Source organism: Crocodylus porosus, unplaced genomic scaffold (assembly GCF_001723895.1).
Source record: "Crocodylus porosus isolate Cpor-Errol unplaced genomic scaffold, CroPor_comp1, whole genome shotgun sequence".
NCBI classification, from domain to species: domain Eukaryota; kingdom Metazoa; phylum Chordata; order Crocodylia; family Crocodylidae; genus Crocodylus; species Crocodylus porosus.
In genome coordinates, this window is record NW_017728931.1 from 120690749 (window position 1) to 120706525 (window position 15777).

The 15777-nt window shown below is 41.8% G+C and overlaps 1 protein-coding gene and 1 pseudogene across 1 annotated transcript in view; one reads left to right on the forward strand and one right to left on the reverse strand.

The window, feature by feature from the left end:
- Positions 1 to 15777, reverse strand: part of PRKAR2B (protein kinase cAMP-dependent type II regulatory subunit beta) — a 178152-nt gene that overhangs the window by 12642 nt on the left and 149733 nt on the right. The window contains exon 5 of the mRNA XM_019543556.1: positions 3468 to 3574. Coding sequence (XP_019399101.1) covers positions 3468 to 3574 — 107 coding nt within the window. The remainder of the gene's footprint in view (positions 1 to 3467; positions 3575 to 15777) is intronic.
- LOC109315882 lies at positions 13689 to 13990 on the forward strand (annotated as a pseudogene).

A 15777-nucleotide genomic window follows, 5' to 3' on the forward strand; every position in this document is an offset into this window, starting at 1 on the left:
GCTAAGGAAGTACGGGCTGGATGAACGGACTGTAAGCTGGATAGAAAACTGGCTGGAGCACTGGGCTAAGAGGGTAGTAGTCAATGGCTCAATGCCTAGTTGGCAGCTGGTATCAAGTGAAGTGCCTACCCCAGGGGTTGGTCCTGGGTCCAGTTTTGTTTAGAATCTTCAATAACCTGGAAGATGGCACAGAGTGCACCCTCAGCAAGTTTGCAGATGATACCAAGCTGAGGGGAGTAGTAGATATGCTGGAGGATAAGGCTAGGATTCAGAGTGACCTAGATAAATTGGAGGACTTGGGCAAAAGAAATCTCATGAGCTTCAACAAGGACAAATACAAAGTCCTGCACTTAGGATGGCACAAACCCATGCACCAGTACAGGCTGGGGGCTGACTGGCTGGGCAGCAGCTGTGAGGAAAAGGACATGGGGGTTACAATGGACAATAAGCTGAATATGAGCCAGTAGTGTGCCCTTGTTGTCAAGAAAGTTTATGGCATACTGGATTGCATTGATAGGAGTGTTGCCAGCAGGTCAAGGGAAGTGATTATTCCCCTTTATTCAGCAATCATGAGGCCACATTTGGAGTACTGTGTTCAGTTTTGGGCCCCCCACTACAGAAAGGATGTGGACAAACTGGCGAGAGTCCAGCGGAGGACAACAAAAATGGTGAGGGGGCTGGGGCACATGACTTCTAAAGAGAGGCTGAGGGAATTGGGCTTATTTAGTCTGCAGAAGAGAAGACTGAGAGGGGATTTAATAGCAGCCTTCAACTACCTGAAGGTGGGGCTTGAAAGGGGATGGAGCTAGACTGTTCTCAGTGGTAGCAGATGACAGAACAAGGAGTGATGGTCTCAAGTTGCAACAAGACAAGTTTAGGACAGATATTAGGAAGAATTTTCTTACCAGAAGGGCAGTAAAGCACTGGAACAGGTTACCCACAGAGGTGCTGGAATCTCCATCCTTGGAGCTTCTTAAGACCCGGCTAGACAAAGCCTTGGCTGAAATGATCTAGTTGGGGATGGTTCTGCTTTGAGCAGGGGTTGAACTAAATGATGTCCTGAGGTCCCTTCCAACCCTAATTTTCTATGATTCTGTGATTTCAAGCTGGGAGGGGGGCATGGCTCAGCACTGCTCAATATGTGTGTATACTCCAGATATCCCTCACAGAGGATCCATGTGCTAATTATCCCCTAGTCATGACTGGAACCTGGTGTTCTTGTCTTGAGTCTTGGGATCCTCTAAAAATTTACATTCAGATGAGGCACAGGGCAACCTGGTCTGGCTTCACCTGATGTGTGTCTATGTGTCCAATATAATCATATGTTACAGGCTGAGAGAGGGGCCGACAGAGGGAATCTGGGCGAATTGTTTGGGTTCCAATTTGGTGATGTCTGACAGACATTTAAGGCTGGTGAAAAGACAAGAATAACTGGAAATGAGAAAGAAAGATGCAGCTCAGCTATGGGGATGAAGAGGAAGTCAAAAATGATTGCAATGTAATGGCTCACTACATTGACTTGAAAGAGTCAATATTGAGGAGGACTGCACTCAATGGACACTACCATATATATTATTCAGATGGGGTACACTGACCGACCCTTGTGGTAGGTTTCCATCAGTATGCTTTCACAATATGGGCCCTGCATTTTATAGTCATGCTCAGTGTGGCTGCATTTAAACTTCATATTTAGTTTCCATTGCTGGGCACATACTGCTTTTGGTAGTGGTTCAAAGACAGACAATGTATGTAGTGAGGCTCCTTGTATGCATATATAAGATGAGGAGTTTTCTCCATGCAGACTGGGGGGGAAAGGACTCATCTTGTATTTGAGTAAATATGGTATTAAAAATTAAGATGGACTCAAGTTTTATTTTAACCAGTATATATAAATGCATAAAATCCACATAAAGAAATGATTTCTAAATGTTATACTTCTACCTGTAAATCAATTTAAAAGGTAACAGCTTTGAAAATTGAAGTATTTCTTAAAGTCTTAATTGGGTATAGTGCAAGGTACAGTTGCAATATTCACAATGGAGGTAGTACATAATTGAGTTAATGTAAAGTTTAATATAATATTACACAAAATATACTGTATTTTATCACATACAACATGCAGCTTTCTTTGAAAAAACAGCTGCTGGAAACTGGAGTGTGCATTATAAGAAAAGAAGTACAATAACAGCAATTTCTGCCCCTTATGCTTTTGCTGGACAAAAGTAAAGGTAACTGCACATGACCCACAAGGAGCAGAATAATGTGCAGGCTCAACTCCACAGCTGCTGCTATTCATCTACTACATGGAAATTTTTCCCCCTTCATTCTGCCTTCCAAGAGCAAGGTGTGTATCTTGTTCTGAGGTGTGTTTTGTGCAATAAAATACAGTATTTTATGTGTCCAATATAAAGGGTTTTTTCCATCAAAATTAGTTATCTAGTTTTTGCCCTGAGAAAGCGTGACATCAGCACCCTCTCTGAGCCTAAGCTATTAATATGTTCAGTGTTCAATATATCTACATTGTAACTTTTTGCAGTTAGTTAAAATTAAATTTCTACAATTTCTCCATGGTCAAGGACACTAGATGGTCATATAGTAACCAGTTGGATCTGACAGAATTCAGTATAGTTGCTGCTACAATCTAAAGAGGAAGTGCCTAAGACATAAGTCAGCAAAACTGGTGAAACTTAGACTCTCCAGTAAAGAATTTTTACTCTGCCCCAGTATTCTCAGAGACATGTAGAGAAAATAGGTTTTTCTATCTAGAAAGCTAGTTTTAACATCTCCAACTGCACATTCTATCACAAATCATTGTACCACGCTTCACACTGAAGGTACAAGGTAGAAGTTACTCACCTGAACCTGATAGAGTCTATGCCAACAATATCTATACTGTTAAATTGGTTAGAATTTAATCAAAAGTAAAAAGCAGCAGTATCAAGGTAAATGGTGCTCCAAACAAAAAAAATCTGTTTCAGGAGAAAGTAAAATGTATCATTTTATTTATCTAAATCCCTGCCATATCAGAGCTGCATGAGTAGTACAGATCCTTGTACAATTCTCTGAAGATGTAACTTTTATAGTCCATCTTATATTTTTGTGAACAAGCAAGTTTCCCAGAAGTACCTGGTATAGTCACCACAATTCAGATATTTAATACTATATCTTTTCCAGCTATTTCCTGCATTAAATTCTCTTTTCAGTTTAAGAAATAGTCTTTGTGACAAAGCATTAAATCAAGAGGCTAGTGACGAGTTCCAATACAAACATTTTATTACTGGCAAGAGAAAACTAGGTATTTTCACACGCTGCTCTCTTTCATTCTGTCACTGTTCTACTAAGTAATATATATGTATTTGCTCTCTCTCATGCAAACACCTCTGATTCAAAAAAAAAATATAAAAATAGATTTTCATTGATACAAATGTGCATAATTCTCTGGGATGCAATAGTGCATAATCACTCACCTGTCAATTACATAGAAGTTGTCACCATCATCACCTTGATCAATGACATGCTCCCCTCCTTCAGTCAGCTTTTCAAACATAGCATCTAATACCTGGGACATCTGTTCCTATTTTAAAACAAAGTATACAAGATAAAAACTACATTCTGCTTTTAAAGAATTACTCTTCTAATGAAGTGCTTTGTTTATTTCTGTTTCAATACTATACTGGACGCAGCTCAGATGATGGCTACACCATTATGGTATCTAGAAATGTCACATTGCAATTATGTCTAGATTTACCAGAAATACAGTGTGGTTTTTAACCAATATGGTAACTTTCAATTCCAGATTGTCCAGAACAAAAACCCAAACCCACAATGTTGGTACTACTATTATTTGCTTTCCTAATGCATATGGCTTCCTTGGATTACAATACAAATTGTACATAAGCATCTGAGGGTAGAATTTTATGTTTTGTGATTATGGGACTTCCCTTATGTTCAGTCATGGTTAAGCTAAGACAGAACTCAAGAAGGACAGGTCTCAATGACTGCTAAATGACTTAATGAGCAGAGTACAGGAATCTCTGGCTGATGAATGACCAAAATGAGAGATGTAAGAAATAAAAACACACTAATGAGCAGAGAAGCTGATCCAAAAAAGAGAGTGTTAGGAGTAAAGAAAAATTAATGAGGACAGGTGCAGAGATAAGAGAACTAAAGATGCTATATGTACAAGGTTGGCAAAGGAATGAGTAAAAATGAGCATCTTGGCAAAAGGACAAACCCTGGCACATAATTTGGGTAGTTCAAGTATAAATATAGGTGCCACAAGACTTGTTCTTTGTTGCAACTTAGGGGGGTGTAATAGATGCACATTTGCTACCACTGTCCTGGACAGTTTCACTGAGTTGGGCTGATTACTAAATAGATTAGCTAGTCTACTATACAAGTGGTAATAAAACTCTCTGAGCTTTTTACCACTGGACATGAAATTGAGTTGTTTTGCTTTGCACCCGGGCTTGAGGTGGCCACTTGCAGGCAATGACTTCTTGGAGTGCACAGACACCAGCAGCCTGAACATCACAAACAGCAGTGAGCAAGAAGCCACCCGAGACAGCACCACAAACAGCAGTGAGCAAGAAGCCACCCAAGACAGCACACATGCCAGAAAAACAGTGGTAATGCTGATCTCTGATTCAGTAAGTGGCAAACTGCTCTCTTACACTATTGCAACCTGTAATGGCAGAATATTCCAAGTTAGGTAATCCCCTCCTTCCCTCCAAATTACCCCACAATTTGAGGAAGTAAGGATGCATACGTAGCAGACTAAAGACAGTCCATACAGGTTTAAAGAAAAAAAATGGGAAAATTTGGAGGACAATATGCAGGGTCATGGTAGAATAATAACAAAAGTTAAAAACACAGACTTTTACAAATTATGAGTATGGCCATATGGCTAAAACAGCATGCTGCTAAATTAATGGAGCGAATTAGAAGAAACTAGGAAATTAGAAGAAACTAACTACACAAGCAATAGAACACTAGAAGACTTGTGCCCTACTGGCAGAGCAGCACAAACACATGCTGTATTGCAACAAGTACAAGAATAGAATAAACTATTGGAAACAGTAGTTAAAAATTTAAAAAAGGATAGGGGTGTCCCTCCATATTAATTTTACAGAACAACAACCCAGTTGTGGCAATCAGACAGCAGCTGGAATGTGGGGGCAGAAATGGGAAAAGGTGACTCTGGCAAAATTAAAAGCAGCAGTCCTTCAAGGACTGGGCACAGACAGAAGTGACAATTTTTGCCTGATCTGGTTACATAAACTGGTTTATAGCTGTGACCAAACACAAGTGCATGGCTGCAGACAAATGCAAAACTGGCCAATTGGGTGAAAATCTGAACCCTCGTTGCATGAGGGGTCAGATGAAGATGTTTAAAAAGAGTGTCTTCTGTAACTTCTGTTTGTGCTGCCTGCCAGCCTCCAGCTGTTTTCAGAATGGGAGGGGGGAAAGGGAGTGGAGGGAGTTTGGTTTGAGGATTTTCCAGCCCCCACTGGAGGGTGAAAAATTTATACGTCATCTAAGCATGCTGCTTTAAGAAAGTGATGCAAAAAATAAAAAACACATTGAAGCTTATAAGGGAAGAACATTTGAAAGGTGTAAAACTCTTAATCAGCTAAAGATTCAGAATCTGATAACTAGTGAGGCATTAAAATCTAGTGCCTGGAAAAACAGCACACTAAAGATAATGGTGAACACCCTGAAAACTGACATGAATAAGCTGAAAATGTCTTTTTCCAACAAGAGCTTTAAATTAAGGCAAAAAAGCTGAAATTCTTACGGGTGTGAATAAATTAAAAACAAAAAGCAAACTGACTGCTGTGTTCGGGCTCACAAGAATGTTTAAATCAGTTAAAAAAAGAATTAATAAAGCCTTGGTTGTAAAACATTTTTAATTTCTGTATCCTTTTTACAAACTTTTGAAGATACTAATGTGCATGGGTTAACTAATTTTTCTCTTTCTAAACTGGCAAGTTTATCTAAAAGGACAAGTTCAAACCAGTATTTTATCAACTATTTTCTTTTCACCTTGGAAGTTTGTGGTTGTTCCTTAAAATTTGTAACTATTTTTTTGTTAAAACTTACCCACACTTTACTTTTCAAAGCCTAGAAATGAATGCGCGTTCCATCAAAGTACTAAGTTAACAGTACTTTGCCTAAAAGTGATGCTTTTAAGTGTGCTTTTGTTTGCAAGTGTTGTGTTGTGTAGAACGTACACCTATCTTGTGTGCGTTGTTTGCTGCAACAAACATGAATTTGAACTTAAGCTGTACTCTGTTTAGGAAGGTAATGAGGAAATTATGACAGTACATATGCTGCATGAGGACACACAAGAACTATTCAATACTACAACACAGTAAAAAGAATTGCAGATATAGATTTTTCTTGTACATTTAATATTTTTAAAATTCAGGGCATTTCTAACACTTCTACTTAATATAGATTCATTCCAGCTATACAATATTTCAAATACTAAAATAATGTTGTTTAATAATCCAGGGCACCAGAAAAAAAGTAATCTGCTCCCTTGGTTGCATGTCTAAATAGGTATATCTGCTCAAAGATAAGTAAAGCATAAAGTACTAGCTGAGAATTTGGGATGTTCTCACATGTCTCCAGTCCATAGAGCAAGAATTACTTATGGTAACAATAAAATTACTTTCTGTCAGTGTATTATAATAGATTCTGATTCTTGGGGACTAAAAAGCTCCAGGGATGTCTTGGAAAAATATTAGAAAACAGAAAGAAAGCTATTAAGTCACTACTCTATCCTTATTTTCTGAAAGAACAGTGCATGTACTTAGAATTTATCTTTAATGCACTTCAGGGTTAAAGCATCGTAAGCTCCAAGTTCTGGACTGTTAAACCAGATCACCAGAAAAACATTTGCTGTCTGGAAAAGGCATCCTGGTCAGGAATTGTCTCTGTCATCAAATCCTTTTTAAACAATGCAAGGACCTAAACTATATCCCATTTGTAGCAGTATTTAAAGCACTTGAGATAATTTGTCTTTTAATTATCTGTTGAATGTGCTACATTGATATATCTAGAAATCCTTTAAAAAAATTATAGCTATATTCTACATTAAAATATTAGGTCCCCTTCCCAAAATTGATTTGGCTAATCTCTTCTACACAACAATAATAATGTAAGCAGCATAATCAAAACCAACAGTAGCCAGAGATAGGATTCAGAAACCTTGGATCATGGTCTTAAAAAGACAGAAATATATAGGACAAAAAATTTGTTTTTTAAAAAAGATGATTACTCATACTGTGGAAATTACCAGTGCTACTACGAAAATTTAAATTAAAAATCTGGAAGGCGGCCTGCTAGACCACCAATTTTCTTTCTACAGATAACAACACACAGAGTTTGGGGAAAGGTGGGTCAAATTAAAATCTATTATGCTGAACAGGGATGGATCTTAGCAGCAGCAGTGGCACCAGGTACAGTTCAAGCTTGATTCCAAAGAGACGTCTCTTTAGAGATAAGTGGAGACCAAATTATGAAGGCTCAAGAGAACTTCCAGCATCATCACAATGCCAGCGGACAATTTTCCTGTTCATTAAAGAAGATTTTCACAAACTATGCTATACCAAAGGGACCTTCATGAACTGGTATCAGAAGTTCTGAAACAATCAGAAAACAAAGAGGGAGCCTATACATGAGCACGGAAGCTTCTCCAACGCTGAAGCAGACTTGAGTCTACTGGGAGCATAGCAATTACTTTGCTCCAGCACCCTCCTGTGTCTTGTGCATCACATCTCTGCACTTAAAAATGGCAGTAGCAGCACTTGTTGAATGAGCTTTAATTCAAGTGCCCCTGCTGCCATTTTTAAGTGTGGGGATCCTGACCAACCACACGCAGTGCTGCTTTAATTAGAGCAGTTCTTGGAGCCATTTTAATTAAACCACTGCCCCCTCTCCCCACTTCCAGAGCACATGTAAAAGTGTCCAGAGATGGCATGACTCCTTGTTCTTTTGCTAAAAGAAAAAAATGGCTCCTGTTAAAACAGTTTAAATTTAAAATACCTTTTATGAGCAGAAATATATTCTGGATTGCTGATCTACTATTAGCAGATTTTTTACCTCACTGCTCATATGCAGAAATCTCAAGAGATGTGAACAACATGATCAGCCCTCAAGTAGAGATACAGAAATGTGCAGAGGGAACTTGTGTTTCACAGTTTGAATATCTGGAAAATAGAGTATTTCAGTGCATCTTGCTCATGCAGATAATTTTCTTTATCTGGGTACATGGGAAACTAATCTGTATATTCTTTATAACATTCAAAAGGTATTTTAAGATCAGAAACTCTATCATATCCTTCTGTTCCAACAACGGCTTTATACAAAGAGGTTTCTGCAAACTGTGTATGCATGTTTGTGGTAGCATCCACCTGGCTGCTGACGTAGCCCTTTTTTCTGTCCTACTGTCCTTTCAAACAGCTGGCACACAGGATCAGTACTTTAACAACTGCTCCAGCTTTATTTTAAATCACCTTTCCATGTGCCACTCCAAGTCAGGAAATGAAAGCATCAATATAGTGAGCATAAAATATGCTTGCCTACCTCACTGGAATTCAAAGGGGTTTTATAATTCCCATATTAAAGTTAGGAAGATAGAGAGGATAAATTAATTGCCTGTAATAGGAAGAAAAACTGTTCTAGGCTACTAGATGTGGGACTGCAAATAAAGCTTGGGATCTGGTTTTGATTCTGACACAGAACATCTCTGAAGTGGGGGTAATATTTTAAAGCATTTCAAGAGGGGGGTGGTCATGAGATCACACAGGGAGCAACAAGGGAGTCAACTTTTTTGGACACACAAAGGGCTTAACTGAATCCTTTTCAACTATAACAGCAGCTAGCAACAGGGAGATAAATATAGCATAGAATACTGCCATCAGCTGGCAGCAGTGCATAGCACACCTACATAACAGCATGCAGGAACAATACTTCTCTCACATAAAAAAGATTGTGAAGATGAACCCGCTCCCATAATGAATACAACAGAAAAGCCAATCTAAAAACAATCTGTGCTACATGTGGATGGTGTATATCAGGGGTGTCCAACCTTTTTAAATGCGGGGACGGATCACAAATTTTTTATCACCCAGTGGGCCGGTGAGCCATATTCAAAGACCTCACGGGAAGTGGTATCACATCAGGAAGTGATGTCCCATGACCTTTGACACCAATGAAGTTGCAGAAAGTGACAATGAAATGGATCTAACCAGTTCAAAACTCTCCCTCTATAGCATCCACCTCTGCCACTGTTCGGGACAGGATACTGACCTAGATGGACCATGGGGATGACCAAGCACGGCACTTTTTATGCTCTTATGTTCAGAAGCTCTTATGTTCTTTGGCTGAGTTTCCAAACTATGGCTGAGATTTGCAAAAAGGGGTAGATAGGCATGTTACAAAGTTGTCATAAAAGATTTGGAGTCCTCTAAATCCCATTCATTTTAATGGAAGCAGCAGGGTATCAGCTGCACTTTCAGCCGCTCGGGACTGACCAGTGCAGGTAAGGGAAAGTGCAGCTGAGCCCCTGCTGCTCCAGCTGGGCTCATCCTGTTCCGAGCAGCACACAGCTACTCCTCTTCCCACGCACACCATGTCAGTAACGTCAAGCTGACGCAGTGCGTGTGGGAACCTTGTCCCTTCCCCAGCCCTTCAGCAGCCATGAGGAAGGTGCTGAGGGGCTGGGGAGGGACAAGGGGTGGGAACGAAAGTAAACCATGTTTACTTTCCTTTCCTGTCGCAGCACCGTGGGCCATACGGTGGCCCATGGGCCATATGTTGGACAAGCCTGGTGTATATGAATAAGGCCTGGGTCATGAACGCCACGTGTCCCCGGAGGATGGAGGGGCATGGCGAGCTCCCACAGGCGGCAGCGGCACTGTTGGTGGCCGGAGTGTGGTGGTGGCGAGCTCACACAGGTGGCCATCGGTAGAGTCGGGACAAGGGGAGGGGTGGTGAGCGGCAACCACCCACAGGCACTGCTGGCAGTGTAGGTGGCGCTTTTTGTAGGGGTGCACTGCCAATCTCAGGGGTACATGTGCACCCCCTATGCATAGCCAATGGCTTGGGTCATAATTAGGTATACTTAGGACTACTTTAATGCATATGCAAGAGAGGATGAACAGACAACCTTAGTTCTGATATTTCCTAATTTTTCAAGCTTTCTATGTGTAATGTAGCTCTTGTTTATATACTAGAACACACACAAAATGCAGGTGCACCTTTTCTACTTCTTTAATTGCATATTTAAAAAGCCCTATCTCAGGGTTGCCAAACATATAGCTCAGCGGCCCCACCCAGCTCATTGGACTCTCGGCAGGATAGGGAACTTGGGGTTACAGCTAGCAGGAGGTGTGTCCTGCCACAAAATTTGGGGCTATGGAGCCCAAATGGATGTGGCTGTTAGTGGTAGGAGGTGAGCAAGTGCTATGTGGACAGCCTCGCGACTGCTTGACTCTGTTCCCTCTACCTCTGCCACCTCCACTGGTCACTTTCCAGTCTAATCCTAATCCACATTCCAAAATGGTGAGATTACAAATACGAGAAGTGGTTTAAACAGATTTTGCTAATACAAATGCTGTATTAAACATCTATATCATGCAGTCTTAATAGCATTCACAGTAGCTTCATTACTTGTAAATGTTTTTTCTAACACAGCAAAAATACAGATTCCTTGCTGAGGACAATGTTTGTGCCAAATTTGAAGTTTTTCTAGAAAGTGGGCTGAATGACAACAGAGAGCATTTGAAATTATTTAGAATTGGTTTTCTTAATTTAGCCCCCTGGATTTTCTACAATCTTTCAAAAATAATTATACTTTGGAAACATGCATGTGAATGTCAGTTAGAAAAGGAACATTTTGGAGAAGGCGATAGAAGCTCAGATTGTGACTACAACAGCCCATTTTAACATTACTTCAATATTATCATCTTTTTGACAGAGGAGGAATCAATGCCACACTTTTTACACTAGGGGATGAGGGAGAAATCAGATTTGCTAAAGACATCCGTAGTCAATACCACATTCGTATTCTAAGACCCCTGATCAAAACTTGCAGTTCTTTCCGGGCTATTTGTTTGAGATGTTGTCATTAATGTAGTTATCCCTAAAATATTCATCACAGTTGGTCTTTCATGGGAAGGTTAAAATACACTGGATTTACAAAATAACTTTATCAGAAGAGTGAAGAAACAGGGCTTGACTATTATCTCATCTACATTAGTTTTACACCAGCACAATTGCCTGACTTCAGTGGGATTATTCTTGAATTACATACACCTGTGAAAGATCAATCAGTATTACAGACATCAAATTACAATAGAGGAAGTAGCACAGTGAGGCTTTGTGTACACTGTATTTTCCAAATGTTGTTACTATCAGAAGTTCCAATATTGGGTGCAGACAGAAGTGCCAATTTTTGCCTGATCTGGCCACAGAAAGTGGTCTATAGCTGTGACCAAACACAAGTGCACAGCTGCAGACAGCTTCAAAAATGGCTGATTGGGTGAAAATCTGGAACCCTCATTTCATTAGGGCTCAGATAAAGATGTTACAAAATAAAGCGACTTAGGTAACTTCTGTCTGTGCTGCCTGCCAGCCTGTTGTTGTTTTCAGAATGGGAGGTGGGAAAGGGAACGGAGGGAGTTTGGTCTGGGGTTTCTTCAGCTTCTGCTGGAGGGTGGGACAGGTGTTTTGGAGCCCTCCCCTCCCAGGTGGGGGGTGCTCAAATCCCCCACTGAACCCTCAGCACTGACTCAGGAACCCCTAGAATGAGTTCCCTCTGCTCCCCCTTCCCCCTCCCATTCTGAAACAGGGAGAGGCTGGGAGAGAGGATGGACCATTGCTAGGGGAAACTGGCTGCAGACTCCAAGCCAGAAGCTAAGATTCCCCTCTCCCCTGGCACCAACAGTGAACTTCTGTTTGGTCCAGGGGATCACTGTAACTCAGAACACTTCCTGCAAAAAGTTCTCACTTACTGTGAGGAGCTGCACTTCTGTCCACGCCCAGACTAGTAACAGACAGACTGCTGGTGTCCCTAGTCTCTGAACAGGCTTAAAACAGTCAACGGACAATATTGACACTCTCCTTACTGCTGCCACTACTGGAATTAAAAAGAATTAGAAACTGTGGGAAAATTTACAATCAAAATAGTGACCTGGTAAAGACCAAATTGCAGTCTCAAGCTTGTGTAAATCCATCCCAAACATACAGCTGCTCCAGTAAAAATATCACCCACAAAAATCCTTGCCTTTTGAGTATTTCCTGGACCACTACAACTATAATATCACTCTAACACTACCAAAAGCAAAATAGTTTATTTTACATAAAACCTAACTCTGCCTTGAAGCATTTTGTGTAATCTCATGATAAACACTATCTGTCTTTCTAGTCAATCAAAATCTACCTCTCCTTGTAATTATAAAACTCAAAGCATAGGTCTAAAGGAATACTTAATATGGAGAAAATTATCATTCTGACTGACAATGACTGAAGAAAATGGAGGGTTTATTCTTAGTCCTTCTATTCCCACAGTATGCAAATTACCTGCATGGTAAAGAGAAATGGCTCTGACTCACTTGAAAATAACCATTCTAATGCATAAGAAATTAATTTAATATATAGGGAAAAACTTTGTTTACTTCAAATTAAACTATGTTCGATATCACATTGCGGGAAGTGAAATTACCTTCAGTATTTAACAGGTTTCATAAGAACCACATCCTTAAACAGATTGCTTTCAAAATGCTTTGCTCATATGTACAAAATTAATGGTACAGATCTCAGAAAGAGAAATATATGCAAAGATTCCAAATAAACAATGGCTTCAGAAGTCTTGATGGTACAGTAAATGTAGACATTGGTCCACAACTTTCCTACTGGTTCTTAGGCATACTTGTTAAGTATTTTAATTAGTACAGTTGGCAAGTATGCCCAAAGTGCACACAGTTTGTGACTTTGCAAGCTTCTAGAAATTTCATATAATGGGGAAAAATAAAAGCATCAGATAAATAAGTAAAACCACATGCAATACAGTTCCACCTAGACATGTCTCAGGGCTGTGTTACACAGTAATTTTAGGTGGCATCTGGAACTCTTAACCCCTGGACAGGCTGCACTTTAACACCTTTTAAGGTGGTTAAAGCACTCGTTATTTGCCTTAAAGTTATGCCACTCCAGGGTAGGATTCTCTCTAATCTGCCTAATTTTGCCCTTGTTCCATTAAGGTGTGGTCACTCTCCACAAACTGAAGTCCTCCAGCATCCTGGGATACAATGACCCCTCCTGAGTCAAGGCAAGTGCAGATGCTGGGGCACACCAGGCCTGGACGCAGTGTCTTGCCCTCCGGACATGCTGGGCAGAGCAAGCACTGCAGCCCTGGAGTGCCCAGAAGCCATATAGTGCCTCCTGCCACCTCTCAGACTGGCTTTGCTCCCACCAGGTAGAATGAGCCAGTCCGAGTGGGGGTGGAGGGGCACTACCTTCTACCACCATTGCTTGGACTAGCTTGCTTCTCCTGCCACGCAGAGAAAGCAGCACAGCCATGGAGCCCAGCAGCCATGATGCGATGCTTCCTGCTGCCACTTGGACTAGCTCTGCTTCCACCAGGCAAAGTGAGCTGTCCAACTGCTGGCATGAGGCTCCTTCGATTCTCTCACCCCAAAGATGGCTGCTCAGTCAGCATCGAAGGTTGTGCTAAAGAGCACCACCAAGATGTCTCTGAATGAGCACTTTACTAATATGCTGAAGAACAAACAGCCGATGCCGGTGAATAGTCAGGCAACCATGCAGCAGCAGCTAGCCAGTGCCATAAAACGGAAGGCTGGCCCAGCAGATGGAGAATACACCTTCTGTCCAAGCTGCCTTGAAACTTAAACAGAGCTTAAAGCAGCGTCTGGGTAAAAGTAATATTCAAGCAGAAGCAGCAAGCCAGTCCTGCCCCTAGCTCCTAGTGCTGACCCTGCTCACCAAGCCTCTAGTGGCAAGTCACAGCTTGAAGACGAAGGACAGTCAGAGATGGGTTTTTGCCTTAGATTTCATAGAAGGGACCTCGGAAGATCATCAAGTCCAGCCCCTTGCCCCAGGGGCAGGAAGTCAGCAGGAATCAAAGGATCCCAACAAGATAAATATCCAACTGTGTCTTGAAGACGTTCAAAGTAGGTGCTTGAACCACCTCTGGCAGCAGTCTATTCCAGACCTTAAGGGCTCAGACAGTAAAGAAGTTCTTCCTTACGTCCAGCCTGAAACGGTCACAGAGGACTTTGTGACCATTCAGCCTTGTCATACCTTGGGGTGCTCTAGTGAACAAACGTTCCCCCAGATACTGGTGGCAACCCCTGATAAATTTATAGGTGGCCACCAGATCACCCCTGAGCCTGCGCTTTTCCAGGCTGAAGAGTCCCATGGCTCTCAGCCTTTCCTCATAAGGTCTGTTTTCCTGACCTCTGATCATGCATTTGGCTCTCCTCTGCGCTCTCTCAAGCTTCTCCACATCCTTTTTGAATTATGGAGCCCAAAACTGGACGCAGTATTCCAGCTGTGGCCTCACCAAAGCCAAGTACAACAGGAGAATGATGTCCTGGGATTTGCTTGAGAAGCGTCTATGGATGCAAGCCAGGGCTTTGCTCGCTTTACTAGCTGCAGCATCACATTGAAGGATCATGTTCATCTTGTGGTCAATCATGATCCCCAAGTCCCTTTCATTCGTAGTGCTAGCCAGCGTAGCACTGCCGAGCCTATAAGGATGCTGCAGGTTTTTCTTCCCAAGGTGGAGAGCATTGCCTTTTTCGGTGTTAAACTCCATCAGGTTCTCGGCCGCCCATTTCCTGAGCCTGTCCAGGTCAGCCTGGATCACCCTCCTGTCCTCAGGTGTGGACACTTTACCCCAAAGTTTGGTGTTGTCGGCGAATTTGGCCAGTCCACTTCTGATACCAATGTCCACATCATTAATGAAGATGTTGAATAGTGTAGGCCCTAGGGTCCTACCCCGGAGCCAATTCCCCAGCCAGCAGATTGTGGTGAGGCCAAGGCCGCAATTAGCCAGTTTTGCTAAGAGGTGATTGTGGGATACCAGATTGAAGGCTTTTTTAAAGTCAACATATATGACATGAATCTCTTCTCCTTTGTCCAGGTGATAGGTCACCTGGTCGTAAAAGGAAATAAGATTGGTCAAGCAAAACCTACCCGCAACAAACCCGTGCTGGCTATCCCTTAGGATGTTGCCATCAGCCAATCTGTTAAGAATGGCTTCTTTGCTAATCTTTTTTAAGACCTTCCCCGGGATAGAGGTCAGGCTGATGGGCCTGTAGTTTGCCAGATCCACTTTCCTCCCTTTCTTGAAGATAGGCACCACATTGGCCTTCTTCCAATCTTTGGGGACTTCACCAGAGCACCAGGAGTTCTCGAAGACCTGTGCCAGCGGCTGAGCTATGACGCTTGCCAACTCTTTGAGTACCCTTGGGTGTAAACTGTCAGGGCCGGCTGACTTGAAAGTATCTAGCCTGTCAAGGTGTTCCTTCACAAGGTCAGCATGATGAAGGGCAAGGAATCTCCCTCACCCAGGATTTCCTGTCCCCTAATGGTCAGGTGCATCCTGTGAGATTGGTGAAAGACTGATGCAAAGTACCCATTTAGCAAGTTGGCTTTTTCCTTGGTGTTGGTTGTCAGTTGTCCCATCTGGTTTAGCAGGGGTCCAATGTTGCCCTTGCTTTTCCTCTGGCTCCTGACATACCT